At 41.7% G+C, this 18,085-nt stretch overlaps 1 protein-coding gene across 22 annotated transcripts in view; it reads right to left on the reverse strand.

Annotated features, from left to right (window-relative positions):
* Positions 1 to 18,085, reverse strand: part of ST7 (suppression of tumorigenicity 7) — a 276,264-nt gene that overhangs the window by 12,851 nt on the left and 245,328 nt on the right. For all 22 annotated transcript variants that reach the window (XM_069586679.1, XM_069586677.1, XM_069586685.1 and 19 more), the window contains 2 exons: positions 13,793 to 13,943; positions 1,000 to 1,092 (listed from right to left, as the gene is read on the reverse strand). In XM_069586679.1, coding sequence (XP_069442780.1) covers positions 1,000 to 1,092; positions 13,793 to 13,943 — 244 coding nt within the window. The remainder of the gene's footprint in view (positions 1 to 999; positions 1,093 to 13,792; positions 13,944 to 18,085) is intronic.

The following is an 18,085-nucleotide window of genomic DNA, read 5'->3' on the forward strand; positions in this document are numbered from 1 at the left end:
AACTGTCTCAAAAAATATGGCCATTGGACAGTTTACAAGCACCCTGGGCTCCAAGTTCAGCTGGTCTTCTGGGCAAAGCCTCTAACTATGTTAGAGCTATGAGATGTGATAGAACTGGGGCTGGTGCAGGGTGGGAGTGCCAGGAGAGAGGACAGGGAAGAGAGAATAGACAAAATTTGGAGCTTATTATCTGAGGGAGAAAAGTATGTCCTAAGGCAGGGCCACATGAAGGGCCTGGACACGATTCATTATACACAGTATAATTTGATAATAACTATTTAGCTGGAATTGTCAAAACAATGTTGGATTACAGTAAACCAAATCATACTTTCCACGTGCGGTACGGGTCCTCTGACTGCCAGCTGGTAAGGCCCTCAAGGGTAGGGTTTGCCCTCTGCCTGCTGTGGACAGAGCTGAGACTGCACGTGTGCCCTGCACACATCCCACCGGCTCACTGCATGCCATCCGAGAGATGCTCGCGGGAAATCGTGCTGGCCAACAGCATTGCATCACTGCAGAAAGCACGCCCACCTGGCCCATGGGTCTGCCTCTGGTGGCAATGCCAGCATCCTCATGCTGCCCTGCCCTCCCCACCAGACTCTTTTGCAGCTCCTCTGCTTCTCTTTTAGACTCCAGTGTGTGCAGACTTCCTCTAATCAGTGGGAGAGCCCAGGCCGAGCCCTGCACAGTGGATCGGCCCAGCGAGGGGCATCTGCCTCAAACTAGGGTCTCTGTGCTCAAACCAGCCAGGACATGATGCTTCTTCATCTAAACTTCAGTCACCAGGGGTCTTTCCCTCTGATGAATCTGGAAAGACATGGAGGAGCAGGAAGCCAAGCCTGCACACATAACTCACTTTGATGCTTATGCTATCAGACGAGGACAGGGCAATAGAAGACAAGGAACACCATACACATGTATCATTCCCACCTCTCTCTATCCCGTTGTTGGCGCACCACCCTCACCAGCCCAGGAGAGGAATAAGGAGGGCAGACTTACATGGGAGCAGCTCGCGATCTGCTGTCTCTGTACAGATGGGGTAGGGATAAAACAGATGCCCCTTTTCCAAGGGATAAGGGATCATCCGAAAAGCTGAAAAGGAGAGACAATATGTTAGAGGCACAATATTTGTCTCATAACATCTCAACTTCATGGGGAGCATTTTGAGCATTTTTATAATGGGGAACATTTCTACAAGTAACTTTCAGAAAGGATGCGAGACTTACCCAAATGCTGAGGCATGCACCAGAGAAATTGTCAGAGATGCATTATGACAAATGACTCACACATTAACCTCACACTATACATCTGGACAAACCTCACAACACTAGGTGGGGATGGGGGTGCAGAGGAGTAGGCAAAGCCATCAATTCCAATGCCCAGTGTTTCCTCAGCTACAAAATATTATGAAAATGTCATGAGCACTAATTCAATATAGCCCAACTGATAGTAATAACAAAAACCTGGATTGAAATGCTTCCCCAAGAAGCAACGTGGACTGACTTGTAGGAGCATGTCACAGATGCACAAATATGAAAGGCATTCTAGCATGTCTATTTCAAAAATATGTCTAGGTGGATTAGAATTCCAACCAAGATGGATAAAAACAAGAATCTCAAAGTGCATGACTTGGGAGGTATTTCTGAACTTTATGAAACTTTTAAATCTTCAACATCATGTGGGAGAAAAAATGGATCTGGAGAGATTGAGTATCTGTATTTTGAGGATGTCAGGCCACGTAAGCTTTGCTTTTGGGGCATCAGATAACATTAGGTCTCACCCTGAATTATGACTTTCCAGTCAGTCCATCTCTTCCCATTTTCACATGTGTTACTCTCCCTGTTACAATGTCATCAGCATGTTAGTCTCACTGTTCCTATGAACAGTACTCGAGGAGGTAATTTTTCTTCCACAGATGTCCAACAACTACAGCATGCCGTAGATGTAAAATATGAAAAAACTAGACCCTACACTGGGAACATCGAATTACAATCCTTGCCTTCATGTGTGTCAAAGAGGGATGGTGGCAACACAGCAAACTTTTCAGCCGTAAATGCTGCATTTCAAGGACTCCTAGCTATGTCCTCAGCTGTGTAATTACCAAAGTCTTCTCAAAATGCTGTCAATGTACATATTTGTCTTTTGCATACTTATTTCAAACAGAAATCAGAAACAAAGAATGTTCTCCCTCACGAGACATGACAAGGTTCCATTGTAACCAGCATCAGTGCACATATGGTATTTATTCTGGTGTCTGAATATTATTTAAAAGTAAAAACATTATGTATGTGATCCCAGCATTTGGAATGCAGTCAATCTGCACCACAGTGCTATCACTCTGAGGTTACAGCACGTTGCCACGGAGAATATAAATCACTACAAACGTGGGATTAGAGCAGAGCCAGTTTGCTGGCAGTTGGCTGAGGTAAAAATGTTATCAATTTTCCTCTTGTAACAGAAACCTCTTAAACAGAGATTAAAACATTAAAAACACCCTAGACTTTAACTCTTCTTAAAATGAAAGGCTCACTCTAGTTCAATCAGACCTTCTCTTTCATGCAAAACAAGATGATTTTTGCCCATTACAGCAAGCAAGAGAGGGGTTCCCTGCACAAGTTGCTAACACACAAAGATTACACAAAGAAGCAGCATTTCTCTCAGTAGAACCAGGCTTTCAAGAGAAGGGAAAAAAATTACAAAACCAAAAAAAGAAAAACTCACTTAGTGCTTTATAGGATACACTAAACTCTCTTCTGGGAAGCGGGGCATTTAAACTGCAATATGGCAGGATTTTAATACCACTTCCCATAAATGATGGCTGCTATGAAAGCATCTCCAAAATGTAGAAAAACCTATGTGGAAGGTTTTTTTTTTTTTTTATCCAGATTTTCATGTGCACTAGGGCTCCTGTAATTAAGAATCTGTCTAGGTTCATACGACATAAATAAACCCTCAGTTTTCAAAGTGGCTATAAATTTGAATGCAAAATTTTATTCAAAACTGAAGTCAGTTTGCACTTCAGGGAGCAATTTTTTAAACGAAATATAGGGGTGCAAGATCTTGAGAGTGTTCAACCACAGAAGTCAAATGGTTGGTTGGTGTCTTTTCAATCAGATAGCAAATGCTTTTCACTCCAGTATTTGGCATGCATACAAATTTTGTGCACCAAGTTACTCTCTTCCTTCTAATCAGTTCTGGTCTTCTGGAGAGGGTGAAGACACTGATTATATATGATTCAACAAAGAATACACACACTCTCTTCCTGTACCATCCTCTGCCCCCAAGCCCCGTGATAGTAAGGATGCTTATGTGCCCTTAAAATTTCTCTTTCTCATGTCAGTTGTCATTTACATCGAGTTCATAAAATAATGTTAAGACTTGGCTTCACTAAACAAAAGCAAACACAATTTCTGTTTGCAATTCTATCCTTTATCCACCCTGCTGGGCGGGGTCCAGCAAAGTGTGAGATAAGCATTGGAGGTCTAGAAAGAGCGGGAAGAGGCACCACGTGAGCCGTGCCAGCAGCACCCCCCACCTCCTGGTCCTTTCACTAAAAATATGTATAACTGCTCCACAAGGACCTTGTGGCTTTAGGTGAATGGCCAGAACTTTTGCAAGTGCAAGTAGTAACACACTGATTTAGCAGGGCAGGTAAGAATGAAAAAAAGGTCATTTGAACTGTTTTATGAATTCGATCTACTTCATGAGTGACTAAAAACTTCCTAAAATATTTCCATCCAAAAAAAAAAAAAGAACACACACATTTCAGAAGAAATACATGAAAATGTACATGCATTTGGTTAGGAAAAAAAAAATCTGGACTATTTAGTGTTAGTACATGGAACCCAGTGGCATTTTTGCATTTTCCTTTTGTGTCATCTCCTCCCTACCTTGGTTTCTACTGTGCCTTTGTGGGAGAGGCAAAATGAACCGGAACTACTTAGTGAACACAGCAGGCCCTCCACAATAACGTGTGAGACATTACACTACTGCCTTCTGGCCTCACCCAGACACACTATCTAGACAGGTTTCAAGCCTGTATCAGTGTTGTACCTGCATCAGAGACTTGACCAATTCTGGATAAAGAATCAAGAGAATGGACACAAGCATGGATACATGAACAAGTTAACTCTTGATTTTCCCACTGAATTCTAATGACCTTTCATCCTATCCACAATATAGACAAGGACAGAAGGCAATGTCTGATGCTTTGCCTATGTCAAATTTTCAAAGAGGATCTCAGAGAACTTTATACAGATTGTTTGCAATACTAAGGACTGAGTTTGAATCCCAGCTCTACATGGTCAAAATTTGAGTGTCTACCTTGTATAGTAGGGACAGGAATGTGAGCCAAGCATGCACTGTTTCTGGACTGATGGAGCTGATTGCCCAGGGTGGGAAACAGATGAGACAATAATCATGAAAACAAGTGTGAAAGTTCCCTTGTGATAGTGTATACCTAATGGGGTAGCGGTGGAGGTGACAGCTCACGACGAGCCAACTGGACCAGGCTGACAACTGTATGACTTCAGGTGGGTCATTATTCTGTGTCTAGCGGGTCATTTTATGTGTCCATAAAAATGAGGACACCAAGGACCTCGAGAGGCTGTTAAAAGGTGCTGTATGCGTGACAGCAGAGCTCAAGGTGTCTACACATAGGGCCTGACTGCTCAGTGAAAGTTAGTTTTCTCTTTGCTTTCCTTTCCACCAACTCCAAGCTCCTACTTGCTCTATCAGATCATATTCTAGCTTATAAGGACAAATGCTGCTTATTTGTGAACAATTAGAAGTACAAATGATAGAACAGAATATTATCACAACCCACATTTTCCATTCTATTGACTGTAACATAGGCAATGGCCATAAAGGCTCTCTGTCTTTTGTGAGGCCTTGGGGACAACAAGAAAGAAAATCCAAAAGTCAAAACTCTGGATTTTGATCCACATTTTTTCACTATCTAGTTATATGGCCTTGGAAAACCACTTTCCTTTTAGATTACAACATGTTCTATTCCAATTTCAAAGAAACATTCTAGAGTTTTGGAGCAGAGTCACTAGCTTGTGAGCGACCTGTAACACTCTAATACTCTGTTCCTGCTTCCTTGATAGCTCTGCTCCTACCCACACTATATGTGCACATACATGGGCACGTGTATGTGAGTACACGTGCACACACACATTGTTTCTCCCAAAGCATTTCAGAGTCTTACTTACCTTGATATCCCCAAAAGAATGCCTATAAATGTTCACTGAATAAAGCAATGAATAAATTAATGCACAGTAGGGAAGAGACAGAATTTTCCCTTTAAAAGCCCCAGTGGATCCAAATTATGGTCAGTTGCTCAAAACTGAGTAAGTGAAAGGAGCAAACTGGTTCTACTGGGCAGTTGGTGGGGAAGCATCATACAATATCTGGATTCCGGCTACTAGTATAAGTTGGCTATGCCCAGGGACTTCAGCTGCCACTGTTTTCTCCCAAATTATAAAATTTAGCCTTGGATCCATGGGCTGAAGGGTGGGAGAATTTCTCTTTAGCAGTCTCAAAGGTGCCAGGCTTTTGGAGGAAAGGTTTGACTAGAGGAAATGCCCCAAGGATCACATCTTACAGCCAGTAGCACTTACCATCGGGTTCAAAGAGAATAAATTAGAATCAGAATCTCATCCTTTGCTTCAACAATGGGCCATTTTCTCCTCTCAAAGGAAAGATTTGCCTTAATCCCCCTAAGAATCACCACCTTCAAATCTTATACATTATTTAGTGAATTTTTTGGGGAAAAAAAAAATCTCCAAAAAGAAAATAAAGATCGAGTAAGGAAGAAAATGGAAACAAAGAAAAGCTAAGTGATTTACCCCATGGTATTCTAGTCTTCTGATATATGGAACCTGAAATTAAATCTCCAGTTGTGGTCAGCAGACTACCTCACTTTTACAAAATAAATACAGCCAAATCAGAGTCTTGAAAATATCAAGGCAGGAGGGAGATAAGGCCACAGCAGAATTTAATACAGGTAAATTAGAAGACGTACCATTTAAAACAGGGCACCATAAAGCACAATACCACTGTAACTAAAGACACAGTTCAAATGAGTTTCCTCATTCATGTATGTTTTTTATATTCAACATATACTTGCAGTCATGTGTGTACATGTTTGTGAAGATAACCAGAACCTATAGGGCTTAAAATAAATATAATTCAGATAATGTGGCAGTTGTGTAATGAACTTAGGAACATGTTTTTAAATCTTAAATAAATTAAAACTTTTCCCCTTTCTTGATTATCTTGACTTTGAGAAACACATTGTGTAATTTCAGGGGCTGGGATAGTGATGAATCAAACATTTTACAAACCTTTGAAATGCTGATGTATTTGTGGTTGAGGATTCAGGTTTTTTTTCTTCAAACAACCATATGTTTCAAACCCAAACAATCTCTGCCATGCATCAGCTGGACTTTGGGGTTTTATCAAAAATGTGAGTTATTTCAGCCTGATTGGTGGGAAACTCACTTAATTCCACAAGATGACTAGTGCTCCAACATAATAAATTCATTAAAAAGCAAAGAAAACTATACCTCATCCCCACCCCTAACCAACACTTTTGACATAATTCTTTTTCTAAAAGATAAAGTGAATTTTTGAAAGAATACACACTTTTAACATGGAACCTAGTGAAATTAGATAGCTATCTTCCTTTCTGAATTCTCTTTCTAGTGAAAAAGAGGAAGTGGAAGGGAGTTGGGGAATGGTCTTAAACTTCAGAATAAAGAAAAAAATGATTTAAAGGTGAAAACCTAGACTACGAGACTGGAGATGTCAAAAGGCGCCACCCAGTGGTGAACTGGAGGAAGTGCAGCCTCCTGAGCTTAGGCACGGGCAGTCTAGGGGAGCCCCACTGACCTCCAGAGAGGGAAAAGGAGTGGTTCCTGAACTGTAGCAGCCCTCGGAGCAACTGCCCTGAAGCTCACCAACTTGGAATAGGGCAGCGGCATTCAATATCATCAGCACTTCACAGTTTTCAAAAAATGGGTACATTAATATCAGTGAATGGGTAGCTGAGCCAGAATTCTAATCCAAGTCTTTCAAAATCCAGAGCTTTGATGCCTCCACTTAACTTAGAATGGACACAGATCTAGAAGTCTTGTCAAATAATCACACACAACTGCCTGAAGTTGGAGTGATAATTCCTTCTCCTAAATTTCAAGACAGATTTATAGCTTTGTATTTTTTAAAGACAAAACTGTTTGTAATGAAAGATCATTTTCTAAATACATGCATATACATATATATACATGTACATATATACACATAAGTTTTTATGCTTAAAGAAAATATATATGGTTATTGTAGCAAGTTTGAAAAATACAAATATGAAGAAAAAAATCACTTAAAAATCTACTTAAAGGTATATCTAATTCTAACCTCTTTTATCTTTTTACATACATAGAATGTATTTTTATATTAAATTGGGCTCATTCTATATTTTAAATGTTTAAGTCAATATTTAATGACAAAATATAATTTTATATAGAATGATTAGCTTTCAAAACATTAGAAAGGGCATAGGAATACCCCAACCTTAAGTAGTGGTATAAATTGAGGGCTTCTAAACAAATGTTTCAGAGATGGCTGCTCCTCTTCTCCTTAATCTATCCAGGTAAGGCCTAAATAGCTGGTGTTACAGAAAAGAGCAGTGAAGACACAGTAAACCTGATTCTAACATCAGTGCCTGCAGGACGTTCAATAGGTTGCTCACCTCAACAAACCTGCTTCTCTTCTGAACATCTAACATGGCCACCTCTGTCCTGCCTGACTCAGAACTTTATCAGGAGTCCATGAAATGATGGAAATGCAAACCCTCTGTGATTTACAGTTACACAAACATTCTTCAAGGTTCTTGGGATCCTCTACCAAGGTCCTCAATTAACTACTAACTAAGGCAGTCAGCACCTGGTAAGCACTTGCATGGTTCTCTTTTCTAAAACTGAATGGTACGACTCTCTTTTTGAAAACTGAACAGCTGTGTAATTTCCTTGGTTCTTAATTATCCATAAGGATTAAATGCAGAGTTTGCCTTTCATATAGGTCCCTGACTGTCCTGCCATACTGTTTAATGTCTTAAAACTCACCGTTTCTTTTTATTCTAATAGTGTTCCACCCATCTAATCTGAGATAATTACATCCCCCCAATGGTACCTCACTGCTTGATGTGGGGATCACGGTGTCACTTCTCATCTCTGAAAATGTCACTGTCCTTCCCAGTGTTTCCAAAGCATCTCCCCATTGTTATCTGGTAATACAGGACAGAAATGGTCTGGACCTAACAGAAGCAGAAGATATTAAGAAGAGGTGGCAAGGATACATGGAAGAACTGTACAAAAAAGATCTTCACGACCCAGATAATCATGATGGTGTGATCACTAATCTAGAGCCAGACATCTTGGAATGTGAAGTCAAGTAGGCCTTGGAAAGCATTGCTACGAACAAAGCTAGTGGAGGTGATGGAATTTCAGTTGAGCTGTTTCAAATCCTGAAAAATGATGCTGTGAAAGTGCTGCACTCAATATGCCAGCAAATTTGGAAAACTCAGCAGTGGCCACAGGACTGGAAAAGGTCAGTTTTCATTCCAATCCCAAAGAAAGGCAATGCCAAAGAATGCTCAAATGGAAGAAAGTAGGGAAAACCACTAGACTATTCAGGTATGACCTAAATAAAATCCCTTATGATTATACAGTGGAAGTGAGAAATAGATTTAAGGGCCTAGATCTGATAGATAGAGTGCCTGTTGAACTATGGAATGAGGTTCGTGGCATTGTACAGGAGACAGGGATCAAGACCATCCCCATGGAAAAAATGCAAAAAGGCAAAATGGCTGTCTGGGGAGGCCTTACAAATAGCTGTGAAAAGAAGAGAGGCGAAAAGCAAAGGAGAAAAGGAAAGATATAAGCATCTGAATGCAGAGTTCCAGAGAATAGCAAGAAGAGATAAGAAAGCCTTCTTCAGCAATCAATGCAAAGAAATAGAGGAAAAGAACAGAATGGGAAAGACTAGAGATCTCTTCAAGAAAATTAGAGATACCAAGGGAACATTTCATGCAAAGATGGGCTCGGTAAAAGACAGAAATGGTCTGGACCTAACAGAAGCAGAAGATATTAAGAAGAGGTGGCAAGAATACACAGAAGAACTGTACAAAAAAGATCTTCATAACCCAGATAATCATGATGGTGTGATCACTAATCTAGAGCCAGACATCCTGGAATGTGAAGTCAAGTGGGCCTTGGAAAGCATCACTACAAACAAAGCTAGTGGACTGCACTCATCTCACATGCTAGTAAAGTAATGCTCAAAATTCTCCAAGCCAGGCTTCAGCGATACGTGAACCGTGAACTTCCTGATGTTCAAGCCGGTTTTAGAAAAGGCAGAGGAACCAGAGATCAAATTGCCAACATCTGCTGGATCATGGAAAAAGCAAGAGAGTTCCAGAAAAACATCTATTTCTGCTTTATTCACTATGCCAAAGCCTTTGACCGTGTGGATCACAATAAACTGTGGAAAGTTCTGAGAGAGATGGGAATACCAGACCACTTGACCTGCCTCTTGAGAAATCTGTTTGCAGGTCAGGAAGTAACAGTTAGAACTGGACATGGAACAACAGACTGGTTCTAAATAGGAAAAGGAGTACATCAAGGCTGTATATTGTTACCCTGCTTATTTAACTTATATGCAGAATACATCATGAGAAACGCTGGACTGGAAGAAACACAAGCTGGAATCAAGATTGCCAGGAGAAATATCAATAACCTCAGATATGTAGATGACACCATCCTTATGGCAGAAAGTGAAGAGGAGCTAAAAAGCCTCTTGATGAAAGTGAAAGAGGAGAGTGAAAATGTTGGCCTAAAGCTCAACATTCAGAAAACGAAGATCATGGCATCTCGTCCCATCACTTCATGGGAAATAGATGGAGAAACAGTAGAAATAGTGTCAGACTTTATTTTTGGGGGCTCCAAAATCACTGCAGATGGTGACTGCAGCCATGAAATTAAAAGACGCTTACTCCTTGGAAGAAAAGTTATGACCAACCTAGATAGTATATTCAAAAGCAGAGACATTACTTTGTTGACTAAGCTCCATCTTAGTCAAGGCTATGGTTTTTCCTGTGGTCATGTATGGATGTGAGAGTTAGACTGTGAAGAAGGCTGAGCGCTGAAGAATTGATGCTTTTGAACTGTGGTGTTGGAGAAGACTCTTGAGAGTCCCTTGGACTGCAAGGAGATCCAACCAATCCACTCTGAAGCAGATCAGCCCTGGGATTTCTTTGGAAGAAATGATGCTAAAGCTGAAACTCCAGTACTTTGGCCACCTCATGCGAAGAGTTGACTCGTTGGAAAAGACTCTGATGCTGGGAGGGATTGGGGGCAGGAGGAGAAGGGGACAACAGAGGATGAGATGGCTGGATGGCATCACTGACTCAATGGACATGAGTCTGAGTGAACTCCGGGAGTTGGTGACGGACAGGGAGGCCTGGCGTGCTGCGATTCATGGGGTCGCAAAGAGTCGGACATGACTGAGTGACTGAACTGAACTGAACTTCCAAACAGAATTTTTTCATTATTTTTTATTTTTACAGTTACGCCATTCATAACACTGTGTCTTTATCACCTATTGCCCCACCCCTCTTCTGAACTTTTCTATAGGACTCTCTTATCCAGAGAAGGCTATGGCACCCCACTCCAGTACTCTTTCCTGGAAAATCCCATGAACGGAGGAGCCTGGTAGGCTGCAGTCCATGGGGTCGTGAAGAGTCAGACATGACTGACTGACTTCACTTTCACTTCTCACTTTCATGCATTGGAGAAGGAAATGGCAACCCACTCTTGTGTTCTTGCCTGAAGAATCCCAGGGACAGGGGAGCCTGGTGGGCTGCTGTCTATTGGGTCGCACAGATTCGGACACGACTGAAGCGACTTAGCAGCAGCAACCATCTTATCAATCAGATCCAATCAATAACCTTCTATTACTATATTTCCAAGATACCAATTTATAAATTGAAGGTCAAGAAGCAACAGTGAGAACTCGACATAGAACAGCAGACTGGTTCTAAATCGAAAAAGGAATATGTCAAGGCTTTATGTTGTCACCCTGCTTATTTAACTTATATGCAGAGTACATCATGAGAAACACTGGGCTGGATGAAGCACAAGCTGGAATCAAGATTGTGGGGAGAAATATCAATAACCTCAGATATGCAGATGACACCACCCTTATGGCAGAAAGCAAAGAAGAACTAAGCCTCTTGGTGAAAGTGAAAGAGGAGAGTGAAAAAGTTGGCTTAAAACTCAACATTCAGAAAACTAAGATCATGGCATCTGGTCCCATCACTTCATGGCAAATTGATGGGGAAACAATGGAAACAGTGACAGACTTTATTTTTTGGGGCTCCAAAATCACTGCAGATGGTGGCTGCAGCCATGAAATTAAAAGACACTTGCTCCTTGGAAGAAAAGTTATGACCAACCTAGACAGCATATTAAAAAGCAGAGACATTACTTTGCCAACAAAGGTCCGTCTAGTCAAAGCTATGGTTTTTCCAGTAGTCATGTATGGATGTGAGAGTTGGACTATAAAGAAAGCTGAGCATCGAAGAATTGATGCTTTTGAACTGTGGTGTTGGAGGGGACTCCTGAGAGCCCCTTGGACTGCAAGGAGATCCAACCAGTCCATCCTAAAGGAAATCAGTCCTGAATATTCATTGGAAGGACTGATGTTGAAGCTGAAATTCCAATGCTTTGGCCACCTGATGTGAAGAACTGACTAATTTGAAAAGACCCTGATGCTGGGAAAGACTGAGCCCAGGAGAAGGGGACAACAGAGGATGAGATGGTTGGATGGTATTACCAACTCAAAGGACATGAGTTTGAGTAAGCTCTGGGAGTTGGTGATGGGTAGGGAGGCCTGGCGTCCTGCAGTCCATGGGGTCGCAAAGAGTCAGACATGACTGAGTGACTGAACTGAACTGAATCTAGATATATATATATATATATATACACTCTTACTTGGTAAGCCAATTTGTCCATTTAATTTTACCATGACTAATACTAGGTAAGGCCTCTCATGTTCAGTCTTGCTGGGCTTTATCTCTTTCTTTCTCATGTTTAAATAAAAATTCCTTTTGTCTCATCTGTATAGAATACCATAAATGCAACAATAAGCCCAAGCCAGAGAGAACTGCACACGTGTCCACACACTCCCTGAGCAAGAGTCTGCTGTCTTAACACATCCAAATACCAGGACCAGGACACTTGGAGTAGCTTATTACACTTACAGAGTGAGTGTGGAAATAGCCACCAAGTCACCACCCTTCAGGTTATAAACAGTAAATGATTTAACTAGACCTGCTACAATTCTCTGAAGAAATATTTTCAAAACAACTAAACATAAAAAACCTTTCAATCAACTTGAGTCCTATCTCTGTCAAGTTACTTTTACTCCATCTCATTTGACTGCTCCCCACCCCTTTCCTGTACCAGTTTAGATTCCTGCTAGGTTAGGGAAGGGCAGGAAAAGGGAAGAGTAGAAGATTGGCAAAATGAAAATGGAAGGAGCAAAAATAAACAGCAAAAGGGATTAAAAAGACATTTGCTTGTGAGGCTGATCAGAGTAGAGGTGAACTAAGGAAAAATTATCAGAAGACTCTAAAATTTCTTTTCCCTAAGAGGGGGGAAAAACCCATGCTACATGTTATGCTTGTTTTGCCTAAATTTATGATAGCAGTGTCAATACACATCTTGTTCAATAATCCATAATCTTGAGCCCTTTTCATTCTTCCCAACAGCTGCCCCACACACACTTAGCACTGTTCACAGTGTCCTTGCTTATAAAACTGTCCTAGTTCTTCAAGGCTTGGTTCAAATCTCCTATGACCTATAAGGTTACCCATGACTGCTCCACCCCATAGCTCTCTCCCATCTGAAAAATCATTGAGCAGCTGCTAATGCTGCTGGTTACTCCTTCCAATTGGATGAGATGCTTCTCTGGGGCCGGGAGCATGTCTCACCCACCAGTGCAACCACTTCTCACACAGAATGCTGGTGCCAGCAGCTGCTCAGATCATTGTACCCCCACATCCATCTAACAGGCATTTATTCCTCAACACACAAGGCTATCCCTGTCACCATACTAGGGTCCAGTTGTCCTGAAGTCTAACTGCTGCTCCTTTTTGTTTGGCCAACTGAGCTCTCCTGGAGGATAATTGTGGCTCTTCAGCCAACCCTCCCAGAAAGCCCATCTGGAAGTGGTCATTAGAGCCCAGCAAGGAGCCTGGCTCCATGCCAAAGACTCCCATGATGCCAAAGGGTTGTCTGGGTCTCCAAGGAGGGTTTCCAGGAGTAGAATGCTCCTCTGGGTTGGGAGGATCCCCTGGAGGAGGGCATGGCAACCCACTTCAGTATTCTTGCCTGGAGAATTCCCATGGACAGAAGAGCCTGGCAGGTTGCAAAAAGCCAGATATGACTGAGCAACTAAGCATAGCACAACTGCTGGAACAGTCCTGATTCACCCCCTCCACTGTATAAACTTACCTTTTTGAGGCACAGAGGCAGCATCACCACAATAATACCCACTACCACTGAGGAACCAGAGAGCCTGAGTAATTAACCACATCTCTGTGATGTGGTTAGAGAGCAGAGCTATAGATATGTAAATCTTCATCATTCATCACAAATGCTCAGGGCAAAAACACCTTTAGCATGTTTTCGTGCTTAAAAAAAAAATGTTTCAAAGAAAGAAAATTACTTACTGCCTTCCCATGTACAATGGAGAAGATTCAAAGCTCCTTCCACCCTCTTCCAGTGCGCCAGATGGAAGAATGCATATGCTATTGCTTCACTGTCCCCCCGCTTCAGGATGTGTTCTGGGGGCAGGATTAAGCTTTTCATTTCTAGCAGGTACTGAAATTTAACAAAAGGCAGGAGACAGATGCGTTAATACACAGTAATTTGGAATTCAGTATTGAAAATGAAGAGGTTAATTTCCCCAAAGCCGCTGTTCATAAGTGTTTCCTCAAACCTGCAACCTCATTACCACGTTTGAGGGCAATTACGGAAACATCCAGCAATCCAAAGTTTGCTGACAGATAATTAGCCCTGTGCTAGTTTCCTACAGTGAAGATCAGAGGCCTTCAGGCTAAGATATTCTAATCAAAGAAATATATACATATAGACTCAAGCAGAAAAAGGAAAATTTAGAAGATACAATCATTTGGTATAATTTTGTAAGCAGAAGGAAAATACATGAAACACACACATGAAGGTTAAGAAGTCATACACCTAAACCAACTGTCGTAGAGAGACAAGGATGACGAGCACTGCCCATTAGTTTTTCTACACAGATCTATCAAGGAGAAGGCCTGGGTCCTGTGGAAGGGTCACCTGTAGCTCCTCAGATGCTGGGGAAGGAGGGGTGGCAGCCTGGGCACAGGAAGGCCCAGAGGGAGGGAGCAGAACAGACCCCAAAGCATGCTCTTCCTTTGGCTCCTTTCAAACACTTCAGGGGCCTCAAGAGCACAGGGAGAGGATAGATGTTCTTCCTGGGGGCCCACAGAAGACTGAGTTTCTGTCTGTATTCCTTTGTGTTTACTACAGAATAGAAAGGGAAGCAAATTCAGGCTGGTATTTTATATTTGCAAAAGCTCACTGGTCTTTGCTGGCTGGCCTTCCCCATGTTCCACTCCTCACCATCTCCCCTTTGAATCTGTCCCCAGCACACAGACACACACCCAACTGCCAATCACAGTCACAACAACCCAGGCATCTCCTATCAAAAGGAGATTAGCAGACCACGGAGGGATGTGTTTCATGAAAACAGCACCACCACAGCGATTGGAGGTGCTATGAGAAGAGATGTCCAACACAACTTTAATGTCAGAAACAACCGTCTGGATTCATGTGTTGGAGGAAATTTATGAGAGAGGGTGAAGAGTGGAAGAATCCAAAGACACAGAATGGAGGTTACGAGACACCCATCAGCATTTCCTTCTCATCTCACCGTGCACACTGGGCACGGGGGTGCAGTGGCCTTAAGCTCCCTTGCCTCTAGGCGTGTTCCGTGTCAGGGCACACTGCCTAGCAGGAGCCGAGTGGACACATTCTGGCCTCTGGATTCGGCAAATGAAACTTCCCTTGCTCTGGGTCTGATACCTGAAGAGAACTCTGAGCGTCAAAGCAGGAAGAGCAGGAAGTGAGAAGGCTCACCCCGAGGCAGCAGAGAGCAGCCTGCACCTTTACCCTTGTGGAGCGAATGAGTTTGAAGGCCCTCCTCCAGAGAAAGACCTCTTCCCAGCCTGGTCCATGAAAGGTGGTCATTAGTTTGATGAGAGCTCCTTGGGCGTGAGTTCATATGCTTTTTTGAATTCTACATGTTATTGCTTTCTTCGTTCATCTTGCTTGCTTTAAAACACTGCACAACACAAATCTTTTGGGAAAGATAATGATTTTGAATTACAAATCTTTTGGGAAAGATAATGATTTTGAATTACCTACTAATCGTACTAGCACTGTATCTATAATAAATATCAATCATAATATAAATACAAAGGTGAATTTTACATTCAGAGATAATTGGCTATCATCTTGTGATTTTAGCTTAACAGAAGTTATATCATATGCTGCCATTGCCCATGATGATCTTAGAAGGACCCAAGAGTCATAACTTATAAAATGCTCTGAGCTGTGTTGATTTTTTTCAAAGTTAGAGAAGGAAGACCTTTTGGTCACTCTCAATAATCATCAAGAGAGCAACGGAAAGGGAAAATTTCTTGCTTAATGAGTGCCCTAGAATAAGATTTTGATTTCTGAGTTTCTGGTAACCCTGATGTTGGGAGGGATGGGGGGCAGGAGGAGAAGGGGATGACAGAGGATGAGATGGCTGGATGGCATCACCAACTTGATGCACATGAGGTGGGGTGAACTCCAGGAGCTGGTGGTGGACAGGGAGGCCTGGCGTGCTGCGATTCATGGGGTCGCAAAGAGTAGGACACGACTGAGCGACTGAACTGAACTGAACTGAATAATTATTTATGGCCTACCAAACAGTCAACTTTTAAAGAAGGATCATGTTATATGACCTTTGAAACAAACTAAATATGAAAACCACTATTTCATGTACCCCAGGAAAACAGAAACCTCAAGTTCCTAAGGATTGGATGGTGGTTGAAAGAAAACTGTAACTTACCATTCCTTTTCATTTCTATGATTAGGAAAGGCTTTCAAAATCATATCATTAAGCATCTGTGAGAGAACCCTTCTCTTGGGCTAAAGAACCTTCAGGAATAGGAGCACCTGAGAAGAAGTGGGCCTGGTAGACACCCACAAGTGGGTAGAAGCCTAAACAAACCAGGAAAGGGTGTGGCAGAAGGAACTTGGGGAAGGAGGGAGGACTTTTAGAAAATTATCTACAAAGGGATACATTAGATCTGTGTTGTCCAACGTGATATCCTCTATTTAATGTGTATCTATTTATAAATTAAAATTAATAATTCAGTTCCTCAGTTCCCACTAGCCATATTTCAAGTCCTGAAGTGCTATATGGAGTTAATGACTGCACTACTGGACAAGGCAGAGACATTTCCGTGATCACAGAAAGTCCTACTGGACAGCATTGATTCAAACAATGGAAGTTTCTAATCTTCAAGTAATTGAAACCATTTATAACATGAAAAAATTTCACAGATGTGTGTCAAATCTACTGATAAAAAATAAACAATAAGGCAAAAAGTTAGAATAAGTAGTAATAATACAAGAATTCATTTAAAAATATTACTGGCCACCAGGGTGTCTACATAATATCTGGAAAGCAATAGTGCACATGTGTATGAGACAGCTGGTTCACTCAGCCTGTTGACTGAATGTGGTGCATATGGCTTCAAGGACATTGTCCACAGCCCCCAGTATGGGCTGTGAGGTAATGCTCTGTTTCTCCTCTAAGCTCCCTCTGATCTCTGTGTATGTGTACTTTTCACAAACCACCTTAGATTCATCATATGTCTCAGCTCAGGTATAAGATCCCAAAGAACATGAATCTCATTTCCCAAGAAGTCTCTCAAAATGAGCATCCCTGGCCTTATCAGCCTCATGAGACGAAGCAGTGCAGCTCACCATGAAAACTCAGCTGCCTTCCCATTACATCTACTTTATGGCATAAACAGGTTTTGTCTATAAAGGAGATTTATATTTGTTTCAAACAAAATGTTGGCGCTAACCAAATAATGAAGGCTAATAACAACAGTGTGTTATGTTTCTGGCCTGGTTTAAAATGGTTGGCAAGATTAGTTCTCAACATGTGCAACATTTAAATTAGAAAGGCATGGAACAACATTTCACATCTTACTTGTCCAGAGAAAAATAAATGGAAGAGGGCAGATCCCTATCCACAACTATGCAGAAATCAATTAGAATAACTGTAGCTTGCAAATCAGAGAACACTCCCTGCCTGTCTACAGCAGTTCCTTGGCTTCGATTAGCTAAGCCAGCATTCTGCGCTATCTTGCCTGCCATCCTGCCTCTGACTTCCTTCCCAGATTCTCAACTCACATTGCTCTTGAAGCACATGCTTCTAAAGGTTTAGGAAGCAACTTTTCAAAATCTGTTTGTGTCAGAATCTGGTTCCTAAGCTCAAGATAGGAACATAACACATTAGCACAGATGAAGAGGAGCTGAGTGGTGTCTGCTTATGGAGGTCTGTGAGCAGAGGCTGGTTCACCTGTCAGGAAAGGTGTAGGAGGGAGGTGCCCTGTCATAGGCTACCCAGGTGACTGCTTCTCTTCTGTTAAGGTCTTAAAATTCTATAATAGAGTGAACATGATTCCAAAGTTATCCTTCACACAGATATTAATGCCAAATAGTCCATACTCCCTTTTTGGATTTTCAACACTGGTAACAGCAGAAGTCCTATGAAAATAACTGGCAAAACCATGGGACAAAGAAAATGAGAAAGAACAAATTAATTAGAGTACAGTACACTTAGATGAAGTCTATCATTTTCCTCATCCAAAATCAGGTAGTGGAAGAATAGTTATTAGCATGAGGAAATGTTC

This window comes from Ovis canadensis, chromosome 4 (assembly GCF_042477335.2).
Source record: "Ovis canadensis isolate MfBH-ARS-UI-01 breed Bighorn chromosome 4, ARS-UI_OviCan_v2, whole genome shotgun sequence".
Taxonomy (NCBI): Eukaryota; Metazoa; Chordata; class Mammalia; order Artiodactyla; family Bovidae; genus Ovis; species Ovis canadensis.